The sequence below is a fragment of the Berghia stephanieae genome, chromosome 10 (genome assembly GCF_034508935.2).
Source record: "Berghia stephanieae isolate SIO BIC M18660-M18661 chromosome 10, UCSD_Bste_1.3, whole genome shotgun sequence".
Classification (NCBI taxonomy): Eukaryota; Metazoa; Mollusca; class Gastropoda; order Nudibranchia; family Aeolidiidae; genus Berghia; species Berghia stephanieae.
In genome coordinates this window covers 23,838,782-23,856,013 of record NC_088369.1, presented here as the reverse complement: position 1 = coordinate 23,856,013, position 17,232 = coordinate 23,838,782, and the positions used below count along the sequence as shown (strand labels likewise).

At 34.7% G+C, this 17,232-nt stretch overlaps 1 protein-coding gene across 1 annotated transcript; it reads right to left on the bottom strand.

The window, feature by feature from the left end:
- Positions 1–330: 330 nt before the first annotated feature.
- Positions 331–14,722, bottom strand: LOC144980852 (arylacetamide deacetylase-like). The gene is made up of 8 exons (XM_078928717.1): positions 14,554–14,722; positions 10,542–10,687; positions 9,439–9,543; positions 7,627–7,744; positions 6,127–6,190; positions 4,690–4,811; positions 3,397–3,565; positions 331–1,908 (listed from the first exon to the last, which is right to left on the bottom strand). Exons 2-8 carry the CDS (start codon positions 10,680–10,682, stop codon positions 1,431–1,433), a joined length of 1,197 nt encoding a protein of 398 aa, XP_078784843.1. The 5' UTR covers positions 10,683–10,687; positions 14,554–14,722; the 3' UTR covers positions 331–1,430.
- Between the last annotated feature and the right edge of the window lie 2,510 nt (positions 14,723–17,232).

Genomic DNA, 17,232 nt, shown 5'->3' with positions numbered 1-17,232 from the left:
AAATCATCTCCCTAAAATTATGACTATACATTTGACTGTTTCCCTCCCAGCGGCAGGACAAATCATTTCAAGACAAAGTCACCATAGGAGAGAAATTAGAGTGTAACATTGGTGTATAAAAAGTTTACAAATAACAAAAAGACACAAAAAAACTTTTATCAAAATCTAAATGAAGTTTCATTTTGCATAAAGTTTACAAATAACAAAAAAAACTTTCAGCAATATCCAGTATTTGCTACCCCTTAAATGTCTTTTCATATAACTTTTAAAGAGTTTTCAACAGAAGACATTTGAGTAAAAAAAAAACTGAGAAGATAGATTACAGCTTAATTTATTTTTTTTAATTTAAAAAGTGTATGTCTCACAAAAGAACAACACGTCAAGTGATCATATGAAATTAACATGAAAGTATAAGTACATACAAATAATGAAAATATGGTTTGAACACATCAATAAGTTTAATGGTGTTGTGTAAAAATATAAAATTACCAAGCTTCATTACATTTTGTAGGTAAAACACAGAATTGTGTATGATTTAATTTGAAGTAAATTTATCGTCTCCACAATCAAACATGAAAGAAATGGAAAACATTTAACAACTTTATGTTCGTTCCTTGCGAACATATGAAAACTGAGTAGTCTAGGAGAAAAATTGGACTGAACGAGGATGATTCAAAAGAAAAGATTTCATCACATAAAATCATTTGAGCACCAATTATTGAAAAGTGTTTGCGACAAACTAGCAATATGAAGGAAATGCATTAGCTATTTGGTTCAGTGCTTTCATCTGAATACCGAATATGCAAAACAAAAGACTACAGAGCTGCCAACATACAACAAAAAAAACCTGTAGATTTTGTGGGATAAAATATGGATTTCAAAAAGAATAATTCTGTAACAGTTCAAAAGCAGGAAATTTACCCTAAATGTCTCTGAAAATAATGCAGTTTCAATCAAATTTGGTCACTCAAATATTTTTTTAATATTTAAAATTCTCAAATTTTCCTCTAAAACTGAACATTTTTATTCAATTCAAAACTTATTTTGTTCAGAAAAAAAATTAAATTCATTTTCAAAATAATATCACTGCGAAAATATTTTCAATCATATTTGGAGTTTTTAAAAATATGGTTAAACTCGCTAAAAAAATATATGAAATAAAAGGATTTTTTACAATGTAACTATTATTCAGATAACATGAAACGTGTTTTTGGAAATTTAAGATGACTGCACTGTAACTGTAACATTTTCAAACCCATCATTGGCAGCAAACATCAAATCTGTACATTTCCTTATGATTAAAAAAACAAAAACAAAACCGATTCGGCTTTATAAGAAAAAATGGCACAACACAAAATAATACTGATAATGTCATTCAAAAATTATGTTAATAAAAATTTAAACAATGGACAGTAGTGAGAGAGAAAAAGTTACAGTGATTTCTTTACATAGTCTGCAATATTGCTATAAATTCCTTCCATATCACTGTTATCCAGTAACCAAGAGAAAGCCAAGAGATAATTGGCGATATGGGGTTGTCCTTTCACCAACCATAAATCTGTCTTTACCCCTGCTTGCTTTAGGCGTTCGGCGTACATAACTCCCTCGTCACGCAAGATGTCAAACTCCATGGCCAAAATATACGCAGGGGGTACTTTGGATAAATCGTCCGCCATCAAGGGGGCAACGAATGGATCCGTGACTAAGTTATCCAGTTTTGAAGCCATCTTTCGGTTGTAGTTTTCATTGACTCCTTGGCTATTACTGGGTCGGATCTTCTTGATGTATGAGCTAAAAATAGATCGTTGAATGCTGGGACTGATGTGACCACCCTTGGCCATGACTGAGTAGGTATTCATATTGAGATCCAGACCTAGATAAGCTGCCCAGAAGAAAATCATGAGATCTCTGTAGAGATCACGAGAAGAAAAAGAAAAGTAAAATGTATTATCTAGTGCATCAGTCTGGTATGGTTTTAAAGGAAAATGTTCACTTGAAACATTTTTAACAATTATTTTTCTGAAGGCACTTGACTCGTTCCTTGCGGGCCATTTTCAGGAATTTCCCCCAAACTACACACCCAACCAACACACACACCAAAGCACAAAGTTCATACTATACACGTATCTTTATAATACATAAGAGGGTGAAGTGGCCGAGTGGTTAAGGCCCTGCTTCAGACACTTTTCATTTTTTTTTCCTTAGGCAAGATTATTAACTCCCAATTTGCTCACTTGCACAACATGGGTGATTCCTGTTGACGTCAAACATCTTATTTAATGAATTATTTACATTCCTTTGTGGAATACCTAGGCGGGAAATAATTTTTATATTTTTTAAATATAATACATAAATAACAAACATTTGTTGGCTGTATGGTATCGCAATGAATGTGGCGATTTTCCTATGGTTGGTTAGGAGAGGGTTAAAATATTGAAGTGTTTAGTAAAGTAAATTTTTTAGCCATTTGTCTTACAAACACTTTTCTACACATTGTCTACTACAAATGACCACAGCTAAGCCAAATGTTTAAAATTTTAAAAAATGAAACAAACAGCAAAATGTAGAAACTAATAAACAAAAATGAATTAAAACTGCTTCAAAAAAGAACAAAATACCAAACATGGAAAGCTTCGGGCTCTAAATCCTACTTATAATAACATAAATACATCACGAGTTAGACGGCAGATAAATATTTGGTGCATCCTATCTGTAAGTAATTGGACCTTGAGAAGGTCTTCTCAGTCTTCCATCAGATTATTACGTGATGTATTTATTTATATTTTTATTCTTTTTGTTGTGGGCTGAAAAAATATTCAATTTTGTTCATTACTTTTTACAGTCCACAGCTTCTTGCAGCTACTCTTTTACACCATTCTGATAACTCAAAAATTTCCATTGAATACTACATTTCCCTAAATAAAGCGTTTCACATATTATGCTTGTTTCTTGTTTTGTTTTGTTTTTTGGTCACGCCTTAGGCATTCTTTAAAAATACAAGGAAATAATGGTGATGATGATGATGGTAATGATGACGATGCTCTAACTTGAACAGAAGAGAAAGAAGAGGAGACAGAAGAAGGAGAGGAGGAGGAAGAGATAAATAATACCAAAAAAAACAAAAATAAGATGAATGGTAATAATAATAATAATAATAATAATAATAATAATAATAATAATAATAATAATAATAATAATAATAATAATAATAATAATAATAACAGCAATATAATAATAATAATAATCATAATAAAAAAACAATAATAATAATAATAAAAACAGTTATATAATACATAATAATAACAATAATAATAATACATAATAACAACAACAATAATAATAATAAAAACAACAACAATTATTATAATAACAAAGACGAGATTTTGCAATGCTGACCTTTTCAGATACCAGTTTCCATTTTCTCTCATAGAATTAGTATCAAAAGTAAGCGCCTGCAACACAGGACTGATGAGGACTTGTAACTTGATAGGGGGCATCACAGATGGGTCTTCCTCACTCAGGCGTAAGGATACAGCTGCTGCCATGTTCCCACCTGCACTGTCTCCTGTCAATTGTTAATAAGAATAATAATAATAATAATAATAATAATAATAATAATAATAATAATGATAATAATAATAAGAAGAAGAAGAAGAAGAAGAAGAAGAAGAAGAAGAAGAAGAATAACAATAATAATAATAACAATAATAATAATAATAATAATAATAATGAATAAAATAATAATAATTATTATTATTATTATTATTATTATTATTATTATTTATTATTATTATTATTATTATTATTATAACAACAACAACAATAATAATAATAATTATTATATAATATTATTAATAATTATAATAAAAATATAAAAAAATAAATAAATAATAACAACAATAAAAATACCTTATCATATCCCAGAATGAATTTTTTTTTGCTACAGAAGCCTGGCAACTGCTTTCCCAGTTTTGAGAAGACTACATCCCCCCACCCCCACGAGGGACCAAATTATTCCAAGTCGAGTTTCATCTTGTGGCCCAGGTGGTAAATGTTCTTCCCCAGCTCTAAGGAGAATTCCACTCACAATTGATAGAAGTGTGTCAATGTATGTCCATTCATACCTTTGGTGTGAGTGTATCTCTCTGTGTATGCGTGTGTGCGTGTGAGAAGAGAATTACCTTGTCTCACTGGTTTAGACCCTTAGGTTTGTTAACACGGAATAATACTATGAAGGGAACTACTCAAAATTTTTGGGAAGAATGTTTAGGACTTAACACAGTTTCTATGACTATGAGTGAACAGATCCCACACAGAGGTACAGTGTCTCTTCTTATGACAAAATAAAGTCATGTTAAACATGGTAAGTAACCAGATGGGTGACATTGAAGTAGTGTCTTTGGATATTTCATTAACACGCATTACCTAACAGCTCAGGTGTGAGTGAGTTCCTTATAAACAGAACTTACTGAAGCCAAATTATTAATACCTTACCAGAAAACATCGCATCAGAGCCAAGATTTTGTGATCAATGTCACCAATATGGTCACTGGCCATGTTCAACATTACTTTAATTTGTCAAAAGATGAGATACTGTACGGTACAACTACCATTGACCTGACATGAAGTTTTTGAAGATCCATCAAACAAAGAAAATAATTAATGTGAAATGAGTTATGAGTTTCTCACCCATGACAGCCACCCTGTTCTTGTCAACCCCTAAAGTTTCTCCATTACGTAATATGTAAGCAACGGCCTTGACACAGTCTTCGAATGGACCAGGATATGGGTGCTTGGGAGCATATCGGTACCTGAAACAGGGTGAAAAATGCATTATCTAAAATCAAAGTGACATGAAAGTATAGGTGGATCGGGTGAAAGAAAAACATTATCTAAAACCGAGTGACATGAAATTACAGGTAGATTGAACTATTTAAGCCATGATTATCCCATAATCATCAAATGGATCAGGGTATGAATGCATTTCAGATCTATTTAACTTGTTAACTGCCGTACTCTGGAAAGACACATATTTTAAAATTTGTTGACCAGAAAACTCGTCCTTCAAATAATAATCCATTTAAATATCCCACATCTTGAAAAAAACAAACCTGGGACCTCCCAAGGAATTCCTTTAAATCCCAGGTTTTAAAGTTTTTGCCACCATATTTGAAGGGCGAGTTTTCTGGCCAGATTTTCAAAACGTGGCTTTCCAGGGTATGGCAGTCTACTGGTTAACAGTTTTTAAAAAACCCCAAAAAAACATGAGCTTTTATATGGCGCAATATCCACTAAATGTGCTCAAAGCGCTTTACAAGGGGTCCCTGGCTAACAGCAATATGTAACATGTAGGATGGGACATGACACCAGTCAGGCAATATTACAGTTTTATCGGACAGAGACAATGCTTTTAACAGCCAGGTCCTCATTTTACACCTGAGAACGGTGAGAAAATGTGAGTAAAGAGCCTTTTCCAAGGACTCAACTATGTGCAGAGTGAGGCTCAAACCCAGGACCTTCTGATCCAAAAGCGAGTGTCATACCACTAGACCACATAGCTGCACAGTTTTCCATTGGAGGATATGACCAAGATGCTGGTCGCCTCCCTTTCATTTTCAAATCTAGAATATCATTACACTTCTCTGTTGTTTGGTATTTCAGAAAGCAAGCTCTTATCTTTCCTAAATAGTTCTGCTAAAATAATAATCAAAACATTACAACTCTCTGCCATCAAAACCGATAAGAAACCATAATCATTATAGCCCGTGAGAATTTGATAAAAAGTCTGATAGGTAGAGGAACAAATACCTAGCAAATCTAAAAATTATAACAGTAACAGCAAATTATAAAATCAAAGTAAAACAACAACAACAACAAAAATAATGATGATGTAAAATGTCTGAATGCAGTAATAAATTTTATGCTGGTTTTAATCTTACCTTTACGGGTAAAAACAAATTATCTAAATCGTAAAATTATCTCCGGGTAAAAACAAATTATCTAAGTCTTAAAATTATCTCTTCAGGATTATGTAGGTATTTTCTGTAACACAGCTGTTCCAAAGCCACATGGACATAATCTTTTTAAAAAAAGACGATTCAATTTGACTTAAATAAATAATCTAACCTGACGGCAACAACAATCATATTTGTCTCTTGGGCTAATTTGACGAGAACAGCATTGTGTTTATCTGAAATATAAATAAAATAAGAAAGAATAAATAAAAAGTGAAATTAATCAAAACTATTAGTACCTCACCACACACAAACAAACACACACGTCATCTTAACAAATAACTATGTTGTCTTATGTTATGACACTTGACTTCCGATCAGAAGGCCCAGGGTTAGAACATAATTGAGTCCCTGGAAATGTCTCTTTACTCACATTCTCTCACCGTACTCATGTGTAAAATGGCCGTTAAAAGCATTGTCTCTGTCCCAAAAATATTTAATATCGCCTAACATGTCTCGTCCTACACAGTATGTGTTGCTGTTAGTTAGGCATCCCTTGATCAAGAGCTTGTTCAGTGAATATTGCAATTTATAATTGCTTAGGTTTTCATTAGGAAGTGCAAGGAAAACAGTTGAAAAAATTGGAAGTAATGAGGGATTTTTTTTCATTTGCGCTTCTCTAAATACTTAACATGAAATTATTAATTCTAATAGGAGTGTCACATATACAACCAGAAAATATGTGTTGAAATTATCTATCATAAACATGAAATTTTAGTTGTTGCTCTATGCTTATGTCCTCCTCAATAAAACACATAAACCTCCACAATATTCATATTTTTGGCAATAAATTCAATTTCCAGTATCAAAATAACCCCAGCATAATACTGCATCTGCCGTATAATGTTGACCTTCATTGTGAGGATTTCGATATGTTGCACTCTGAGTAAGACTTCATTTTTGGACACGTAAAGAGAATAATAGATAATTAGATGAATCTGTAATGACATTTGAAAAGGAGATGTAAAGGTGGCTTTGCTGAATGATGTTATGATGTCGTGCAAGAGGTGTGTGAAGGTTTCTTAATTTGGAGCTGATGTGATATCTTCCGAAAATATGTCCTAGTCTGCAATCTTTCTCGGATAGAATGAGAATTTCCGGAATTTTGCGATGCTAGAGTGTGAGATGAAAACTATTTTCATGACCTGATCTAGTGAAATGTGTTGTTGGTTTGACGTCTGGCTTGGAGATTGCTACTAAAGAGTATTTTTATCTTGTACATCATTGTGAGGTGCAAATTTCCTCTCCTAAAATGAAAAGACTACTTACTGTTTTCAGGAGGTGAGCTGTGTATAAGAATGTCTCATGGGATATTTTGATAGCAGTCGACAGCGAATGCTTATTTTTAGACATAGAATTTATCTACAATGTAAAATATTAATTTAGAAAAAAAGTTTTCATATCTTCAAATTAGGAAAAAATAATTTTTAAAAAGCACAAAAAACGTGACTCTACCGTTACTTCCCTTGTGTTATTCAAATATGAATATAGGAGACGATATGGCAGTCAACTGCTTTCCATTAGAACGACTGTTTGAGGCATTTCCATATATTCCTGTACATGAATTACAACTATGAAGCTATATTTCCTATTTTTTAACCAAATACTGTACCTAAATCCAAAGAGACCCATCCACCACCGTGATAGTACACAACACACGGAGCCAATCCAGTTAAAGACTTTGGTTTGTATACACGTGCAGGGATTCCATCTAGGCTCACATTGTCCACCTGGGACAGCAACAGGAAAGAGAATGGTAAAGAATATATAATACAAGTGTTGGACAAGAGATGAATATCTTGTGGAAACAAAATTTACATCACTCAGCTCATTGTTATTGTTTTTAGACAGTGATTTTAGAAATTAGTTTTCACTAAGTTCTATGAATCAGACTATAAACGTTTAAGGTTGCACATAATTTTGTGCTTGGTATGTTATATCCGGCTGGTTGATATTGTGAGTATTTACCTAGATGCATAGCAAAATATGGCTTAAAAATAAAGAAGAAAATACTGAAAACTGAATGTTTAACTCTCAAAACCCTTCTACAGCCGACAATAAAAACAATTAATTGAAATTGTATTTTGTTATTGGTTGAAAAAGGGTTTTGAAACCGGTGTTCTATGCTAATATTTTGAAGCTAATCTATTCACTTTTGTTCATTTACATTCACTTTTACAGCCCTTTCCTTCTAGCAGCTTAATGTCTATTCACAGTTTACAAAAGTGCAAAACTTGTTTTTTTTAAAAAGACAATGTATGGGAATAAATTTAACCCGTCATTTCAATGTGATTTTATACCAAGGTTCACCTGACACCAACATTGGAATCTGATTTCTAAATCGTTCATTTCGAGTGTTATCAAATTCAGTCATTGGGGGGGGGGGGGGGAGTAAAATAACAATGTGAAATTTAATGTAAGCTTCAATCTAATATACAAAAACAGATGAAATGGACGTTTCAGGTTTCCCCTTTATCAACAAAACAGGATGAATGAAACACTACAGACGAATGAGATAATGTGGTAGTGGCGTTGTTAAGATGAATAAACAAAAACATTGAATGTTTTAATTTTTTTGGATGTCTCTCATTCCTGAGTTTAAAAAAAGAAATAGAAAAAAAAAGTCTCTACAAGATTTTGAAAATCAGATGGTAAGACCACATTTATAACATAGAATTATGGAGAAGGTCAAAGCAAGAACCCATCAGCACTCAAATTAAGAGGAGGAGATGGGAAGGTAACATGTTGAGAAGACCAGGGAGAAAAGTCAGCTGACAGTTCTCAATTGGAACCCCCCCCCCCCCCACCCCCAAAGAAAATGAAAGGTAAGGCGTCTGCTGAAACACACATGGAGGCGCTCATTGTCAGATGAACTGAAAATGGCAGGCCTCACTTTGGGAGGCTATCAAGAAGATGGGAAAGGACAGAAGCAGATGGCAGATGCTTACAGAGGCCACATGTTCCAAAAGGAGCGAAGAGGATTAAGTCAATTAACTTATTATTATAGTTATTATTATATTAAAAAAACAAACATGAGCACATATAGAGTAACATCCACTAAATGTACTTAAAGTGATTTACAAGGGGTCCCTAGCCAACAATAGCGCTTAACACATAGGATGAGGCATACAATTTTTTTTCCAAAAGAGATAATGCTGTTCACAGTCCAAGTACTCAATTTACACTTGAGTATGGTAAAAGAATCTGAGTGAAGAGGCTTTTCCAAGGACTCAACTAAGCGTCGCTCAAATAGCATTTCATGTGATTGGTAAAATTGATGTAAAATAGTCAAAGCCAGAAGAAGGGCAGATTAATTGAAATGATAGTATTTTCTCTATATAATTGCTATTGTTTAATATGTACACAACACAGCTTACAAGGAAACAATTTCTGTACAACAGTGCTTTGACTGTATTCTCCTTACCTCCAATCCACTGTAGTCGTGATGGACAGGTGCAAAATTTATCACAGAAATAGCATGGAACGTGTCAGCAAATGGGGTTCCCGTTAGTTTTTCAACTACATAAGACTGAGAGGAAAGATAATAATATCAAAACAAAGTCAAAACAAAAAAAGTATGATTTTTAAAACATAAAAGTGTAATAAAAAAAAAAAAGAAAATGAATAGTTTATATGTAGGTCACAATATTTTATGGTGTGAAGACAGAATAGTACCGTCTAAAAATAGAAGATTAGTTTTTTTAATGAGTTGCATGTATGTAACAACTATAGTAAGAGTTATTCATTCCATAAAGATGCATTAATCTCAAGGGGAACTTGATTGCTTAACAGGTTAAAAGTAACAATGATACTATGATTGATAATAATAATAATTAATAATATAATAATATATAATAATAATAATAATAATAATAATAATAATAATAATAATAATATAATTAATAATAATAATAATAATAATAATAATAATAATTTTTTTTTTAATATCAAAAAAAAATTAATAAATAAATAAATAAATAATAATAGTAATAATAATATAATAATAATAATAATAATAATAAATAATAATATAATAATAATAATAATAATAATAATAATAATAATAATAATAATAATAATAATAATAATAATATAATAATAATAATAATAATAATAATAATATAATAATAATAATAATAATAATAATAATAATAATAATATATAATAATAATAATAATAATAATATAATAATAATAATAATAATAATAATAATAATAATATAAATGATGACCGTGATTTCTTTTTAATAATTATTTATAAAAACAATTAATTAATTAATACTAATAATAATAAAATACTAATAATAAATAAGACTAATAATAATAAAATAATAACATAAAACATAAATTAATAATAATAATAATAACTAATAATAAAATAATAATAATAAATAATAATAATAATAATAATAATAATAATAATAATAATAATAATTAATAATAATAATAATAATAATAATAATGATGACAATTATAATAATAACAACAATAATAACAATTTCTAAAGCCATAAATATAATGTACTTACAACAGACACAGCAACATCAATAAGCAAGGTACCAAATCGTAGCTTCCATGGCTGTGCCACCCCAGCTGGTAAGGGAACATACATAAAATAGCCCAAAAACAAGACTGTCAGAGACACAAAGAGAATGGATCCACCTCCCATGATGACTGGGGAAAAAATATTCAGAGAGAAATAACTAGATATTAATAATAGAGTATTCATTAAACATCATCATTTTAAATCTAAATTGTACACTCAGTCTTGGACAGCATTGGAATTGGAACCTATGATATTTCAGATATTTCTATGAAAATAATAAATTCTCTTTTGATCATTTAAACATAATCTATTGATTGACTCTATTTTTGTTTTAAATAATTATGCACTTCTGCACAACATTGCGAGATGCCATTGCCTGGGCATTCCATGAAGGAGTAGGAGATAATCCATCAAACAAACATCTAATGGCAACAGGAATCAACCATGTTGTCCAAAATGGCCAAATTGGGGGTTAATCATCTTGCCCAAAACAAAAAAAAAACCACAAGTGCCCCGAAGCAGGGCTTGAAACTGGTACCTTCCAAGTCACAGTGAATGTCTAAACCACTTGGCCACTCCCCCCCCCTCCCCCCCCCCTCCTGTAGAGTACTAGTAAATGCGCCTTCTATAAGGTGATAGCTCAATTAGCAGATAGAGACTAATAAGCAAAGGGACGGGTATCTTTCCTAGGGGCAGTCTTTGCTTTTTTTCTGATCCTCCTGCCCACCGAAAAAAGACCTGCCTACTGGAAAATCTAAAAATTCGTAATTTTTGACATAAAAATTGTAGTCGCTATAGTTAACTTTGAAAATCAACAATATACCCTCATACGGATAAAATAACACTTCAAAATCCTTAAAATAGCCAAAATTGCGTAATTCCATGAATTTTTCGTTATAATAGGGAGGTCTGCCAACAGTGATTGGGTTGCTGCAAAAAGGTCCTACACACTGTCTGTTCACCTAGGGTTGCTGAGTCCTGTCGAAAAGTTTGTAAGTAAAAATACCTGGATACCTACCTGGATACCTCTGTATAGAGCTTTTAAACTTGGTGTAGTCTCCTTCGCTCCTCCTCATCTATTAATGATTGGACCAATTCTTATAACTGAACTTGTTTCCTGGAATGTTACTTATCTCCAACTCTGCTTTGAATTTATTCAAATTTTTTGCTGATACTGTGGTTTCTTGCAGTTTATTCCAGTTATTAACAATTCTAGCTGTTGTCTTAAAACGTTCTTTTTCCAGTTTCTTGCTGTTTCCTCGTGTCTGAATATTCTTGTTTGGTTTCAGAAATCCTACCTCTACCCTGTCTATTCCCTCTACTATTTTATATGTTTGGATCATATCTCCTCTTCTTCTCCTGTAATCTAAGGTCGGGAAATTTAATTCTTTCAGTCTCTCACAGTATGTTTTGTCTCTCAGGTGTGTGATAAATTTTGTTGCTCTCCTTTGCACTCTTTCCAAACAGTCTTTGTCTCCCTCAAACTTCGGATACCATATGCAGTTGGCATATTCCAGCTTTGATCTAACCATAGTCTTGTAGATGGTAGTCATGTGTTTTGGTTTCAGATTCTTGAAATTTCTTTCCACTATTCCGAGTGTTCTACCAGCCTTAGATTGAACATCTTGAATTTGTTTCTTGAAGTTTAGATTCCTGTCAATAAATACTCCTAGGTCTTTTTCCCCATTGGATTTCTGCAGGGGTTTTTCTTTCATTATATAGTTTGCTTCTCTGTTGTTTTTTCCTAGGTGGAGAACTGCACATTTGTCTACATTGAACTCCATCTGCCATGTTTCGGACCATTCTTCAAGCTTTTTCAAATCTTGTTGCAAGGTGTTTCTTTCCTCTTCTGTATTAGCTACTCCGTAGAGCTGAGTATTATCGGCAAATATTTTACATTTAGATGATAGATTGTCTGGGAAGTAATTGATATAAATCAGGAAGAGAACTGGTCCCAGTACACGTCTTGTGGAACTCCACTTGTTACCAATCTCTCCGCGGATGCTGTTCCATTCACTTTCACTTTTTGTCTTCTATCCTTGAGGAAATCTCGGACCCATTTGACTGTCTGATCATTAATGTGATACTGTTCCAATTTCCTGATTAGGTGCCAGTGTGGGACTTTGACAAATGCCTTTCTGAAGTCGAGGTATATGACATCTAAATCGTTGCCTAATTACAGGTCTCTCTTTCAGGAATCCAAGTAGGTTTGTTACAGTAGACCTTCCCACCATGAAACCATGTTGTTCTTTGCTGAATAGTTTGTTCTTGATCATATGATCAACTACTTCTTCTCTAATCAGCTGTTTCATGAGCTTGCAGACGACAGATGTCAGGCTCACTGGGTTGTAGTTTTCTGGATTTTTTCTGTCTCCCTTCTTGAATATGACTGTGACGTTAGCTTCTTTCCACTCCCTTGGTAGTCTTCCTTCTTTCATCGACTGGTTAAATATCTTGGTTAGGGGTACTACTAGCTGCTCTGCCAAGTTTTTTAGAATGTAAGGATGAAGTTTGTCAGGTTCAGGTGATTTACTCTCCTTTAGGTTTTGTAGTCTCTTCATTACTCTCTCTTCAGTAATCGCCATTGTGCAGTATCTATATTACTTCTTTTTGCAATATCTGGCAAGTTTTCCTGGTTCTCCACCGTAAAGACACTTGCAAAAAAGAGATTTAGCACCTCTGCCTTGTCTTCATCTTCAGATGACCAGGTGCCATCTTCTTTTCTCATGTCACAGGTTCCCTGTCTTGTCTTCATTTTACTGTTTACATAACCCAAGAATGCCTTAGGGTTTTCTTTCGTTTCCTCTGCTATCTTGTTCTCGTATTTTTGGTGTGCTTGTAGGACTATTTTAGCAGTTGCGTTTCTCACTGAATTTGTCCCAATCCTCTTCTGTTTTGCTTCTAGAGTATCTTCTATTTACTACCTTCTTCTTCCGTAATGCCTCTCTCACTTCCTGCGTCATCCAAGGCTGCTTCCTTCTCCCAACCCAGTTCCCTCTGCTTTTCGGGATGTTTCTCTCGAAGCATTGGTTGAGCACTCTGGTAAATCTACTCCAATTGTTTCCTACGGTGTCCTCGATTAGTATTTCCTCCCATTTGATGTGCCCCAGTTCCTCTCTCATACTCTCTAGATCAGCCTTCCTATATCTGAGGAAAAAGCTTGTAGTATAGGGAGCACAGCCATGCCCCTGCCATTTAACCCCAAACAAATGATTGGGAAGGGCCGAATAGTCAATATTCAACAAACAATGTCAGTGATTGCTAAACTAAGTAAACTACACATGTGCTACACATGGTATGCATTTAACAAAAAATACTTACTACAGTTCTACCCGCCAGATCAATCGAACAAACACACAAAACTATGTGTAACCTTAAGCATTTATTGTCTGATTGAGAGAACCTATTGAGAACTAATCACCAAACTGGCAATCTAAGAACAGTAACAAAGAGTTGTGACGTTAACTTTATTCATTTTTATATAATTGTTATTTCCATTCTTAATAATAATAATAATAATAATAATAATAATAATAATAATAATAATAATAATAATAATAATAATAATAATAATAGTAATAACAGTAATAATAATAATATAATAATAATAATAATAATAATAATATATAATAATAATAACAGTAATAATAATAATAACAACAACAACAACAACAACAACAACAATAATAATAATAATAATAATAATAATAATAATAATAATAATAATAATAATAATAATAATAATAATAATAATAATAATAATAAGTCAGCATCTTCATTTTAGTAATGACCCCATTTTGAGCAATTTCGCTATTTGAAAATATATGTAAAATGGGACATTGGTTAATAAACTCTTATCCACGCTAAATCAGAGTTTTTGGCTGAGTTAGCATTTTCATTTGATCGTCTCTAACTTCGAACTCATCCCATTCCCATACTCCAAATCTCCGACTCTGACTCTGGCCCCTGGATTACAAATAATGGGCAGACTTACTTTGTTCCTCAAATTTTAAACAAATCCAGCGTTATAGATACTTTATCCGTCTGAGAAATGCACCAGAATCATAGAAACTCAGAGCGTGTTTATTTTAATTATATGATTTCCAAAGAAGTTTTTTCACCGCAGGCCAAATTTTGGGGAGGGGAATGTCAAAATCGAAAGTAAAATAAAGCGAAAGTGAAAGTATGAAGGTAACGACAACAAACCCAGCCTTGAGCTAAGAAACCGCGCCATCTCTCTAATCGGTATAATAATTGATAATAAATTAGAATATAAGGTACCTAACCTATATTTTTCATCATCTCACTATAAATTTGAACTGAGAGAAAAACCTCCCAAGCTTATTGTTATAATGTTCAAGTAGAAATTGATCGATAAACGAACGGGATAAAACCATCCCCCTCACACACACACACACACACACACTTCCTCCTTCTTCTTCTTCCTCTCTCTCTCTCTCTCTCTCTCTCTCTCTCTCTCTCTCTCTCTCTCTCTCTCTCTCTCTCTCTTCCACACACACACACACACATACAAACATAAACATCCTCCTCCTCTTCCTCCGCTTAATAAGGCTTTGCTGTCTATTGATGCTATGCGTTTAAGTAAACTACTCAGAACATCCGCCAATCGGAGATAACGTACCAACACCCACAACTATGTGCAACCTTAAACGTTAAAAGTCTGATTGATGAGAACTAATCTTAAATGGCTGTCTAAAACTATAACATAGAGATGAGTGATGTCAATTTCGTTCCTTCTATTGGTATCTGAGGGCGAGATTGCCTAGTCGATAAGAAGATATGAAGTGAGTAGAAAAGTGCCAGAAGACAATAGAGAATAAAAAATTTTTTCGCGGCGGTGGTGGGGTTTGAACCTGCGACCTTATTGGTACGACAACTCCGCCTGGCAGGTGAGAGCGTGGCTCTACCGTGTGAGCTATCCACGAACACAAAAATATTCGTTTCAAACCCAAAGTCATTTCTAGATCCCTCTCTCACCCACTTCTTGAGATCGCCGATTCGTTCACCACCATCGCGAAGTAATTTTGACCAGCAGTTAAGCTTAATAGCCAATATTCTCATCACAAACATATAACATAGAAACGATTGAGACATTGAGTATGCTCCGGTGTATGGGGTGAATTTTTAATTCAGAAAAGTGAGTGGAGCAGGCACTTATGTTGTTAACAACAAGATATGAAGTGAGTAGAAAAGTGCCAGAAGACAATAGAGAATAAAAATTTTTTTCGCGGCGGTGGTGGGGTTTGAACCTGCGACCTTATTCGATAAGGCATTACAATTCCACCCGGAGACACGAGTTCGCGCCCAGCTTTGGCATTTGGTTTTTATTTTCAATGAGCAATAAAATCAGCACCCATTGCTCTCTTTGCGGCGCTGCACTGCGGCTGATGCCTGAGAGAAGGATAATAGTGTGGCGCCCGGGATAGGGCTGCTATTCGGGCACCGGGTTTGGATCAAATTTAGTCACACACCGGGGCGAGCAGCTCATGTGGCTCGTTGGCTCGATACCCGGGATGGTCTCGTGACGGTCGACCGGGATTTACACCTTTGCCCTCCCGTGTGCCTCAAGCCCCCTCACCACTGCAAGGTAAAGATCCACGAGGGAAACTGGCTGAGTAAGATCAAGAGAGAGGGAATGGGGATACCCCTCTCATGCGCATAATGGACGGTGCCCCCGTTTCGAGCCGAAATAAGTCCCGGCAACCCTTGTACGCAGAATCCCTGACTACGGACAGAGCTGCACATACGAGATGGAAGTCGGTTTGGACGAATTCAATCCCTCGTGGGGGCGGGGACCTACACTCCTCTAAGCTTGGTGAGAAGTTGCCAGGCTTTGATTCCAGTAAGAGGAGACACTGGGTAGCTGCGAATCGGCTTCGGTCGAGGAGCTGCCTAACGGCAAGTGCGTTACATCGGTGGGGTCTAACTTCCTGTCCAATATGTCCACGCTGTGGGCAAGAACCCGAGACGGCAGAGCATCTAGTCGAAAGGTGTGTTGTGACGATGCTACCAGGCGGGTTCGCGACGGTGCACGAATGCGGACCGGACTTTGCTGATTTGGTCGATCGTCATAACATAATAGTGTGAACCATAAGCAGCTGCTGCCTGAGAGAAGGAATGGGGACACCCCTCTCAATCGCATTATGGACGGTGCCCCCGTTTCGAGCCGAAATAAGTCCCAGTAAACCTTGTACGCAGATTCCCTGACTACGGACAGAGATGCATATACAAGATGGAAGTCAGTTTGGACGAATTCATTCCCTCGAGGGGACGGGGACATACACTTCAAAACTAGGTAAGAAGTTACCAGGCTTCTTCTTCTACACAAGTAAGAGGAGACACTGGGTGGTAGCGAATCGGCTTCGGTCGAGAACCTGCCTCAGGGCAAAATCGCTTCATCAGTGGGGACCACAGATTACACTAGTAGTCTGTGGTGAGGACCAGCGACATCTATTAGACGATTGTGGGGACTTTCCACCTGTCCAACATGTACCGGATGTGGGAAAGAACCCGAAACCGCAGAGTTTGCGACGGTGCACGAATGTGGTGAAGAATTTGCTGATTGGGTGGATCGATATAATATAACATAGTAGTGTGAGTACCAGTAGAAGCTGCTGCCGGAGTTATCTCGGTTTTTTCTCAACATAGACCA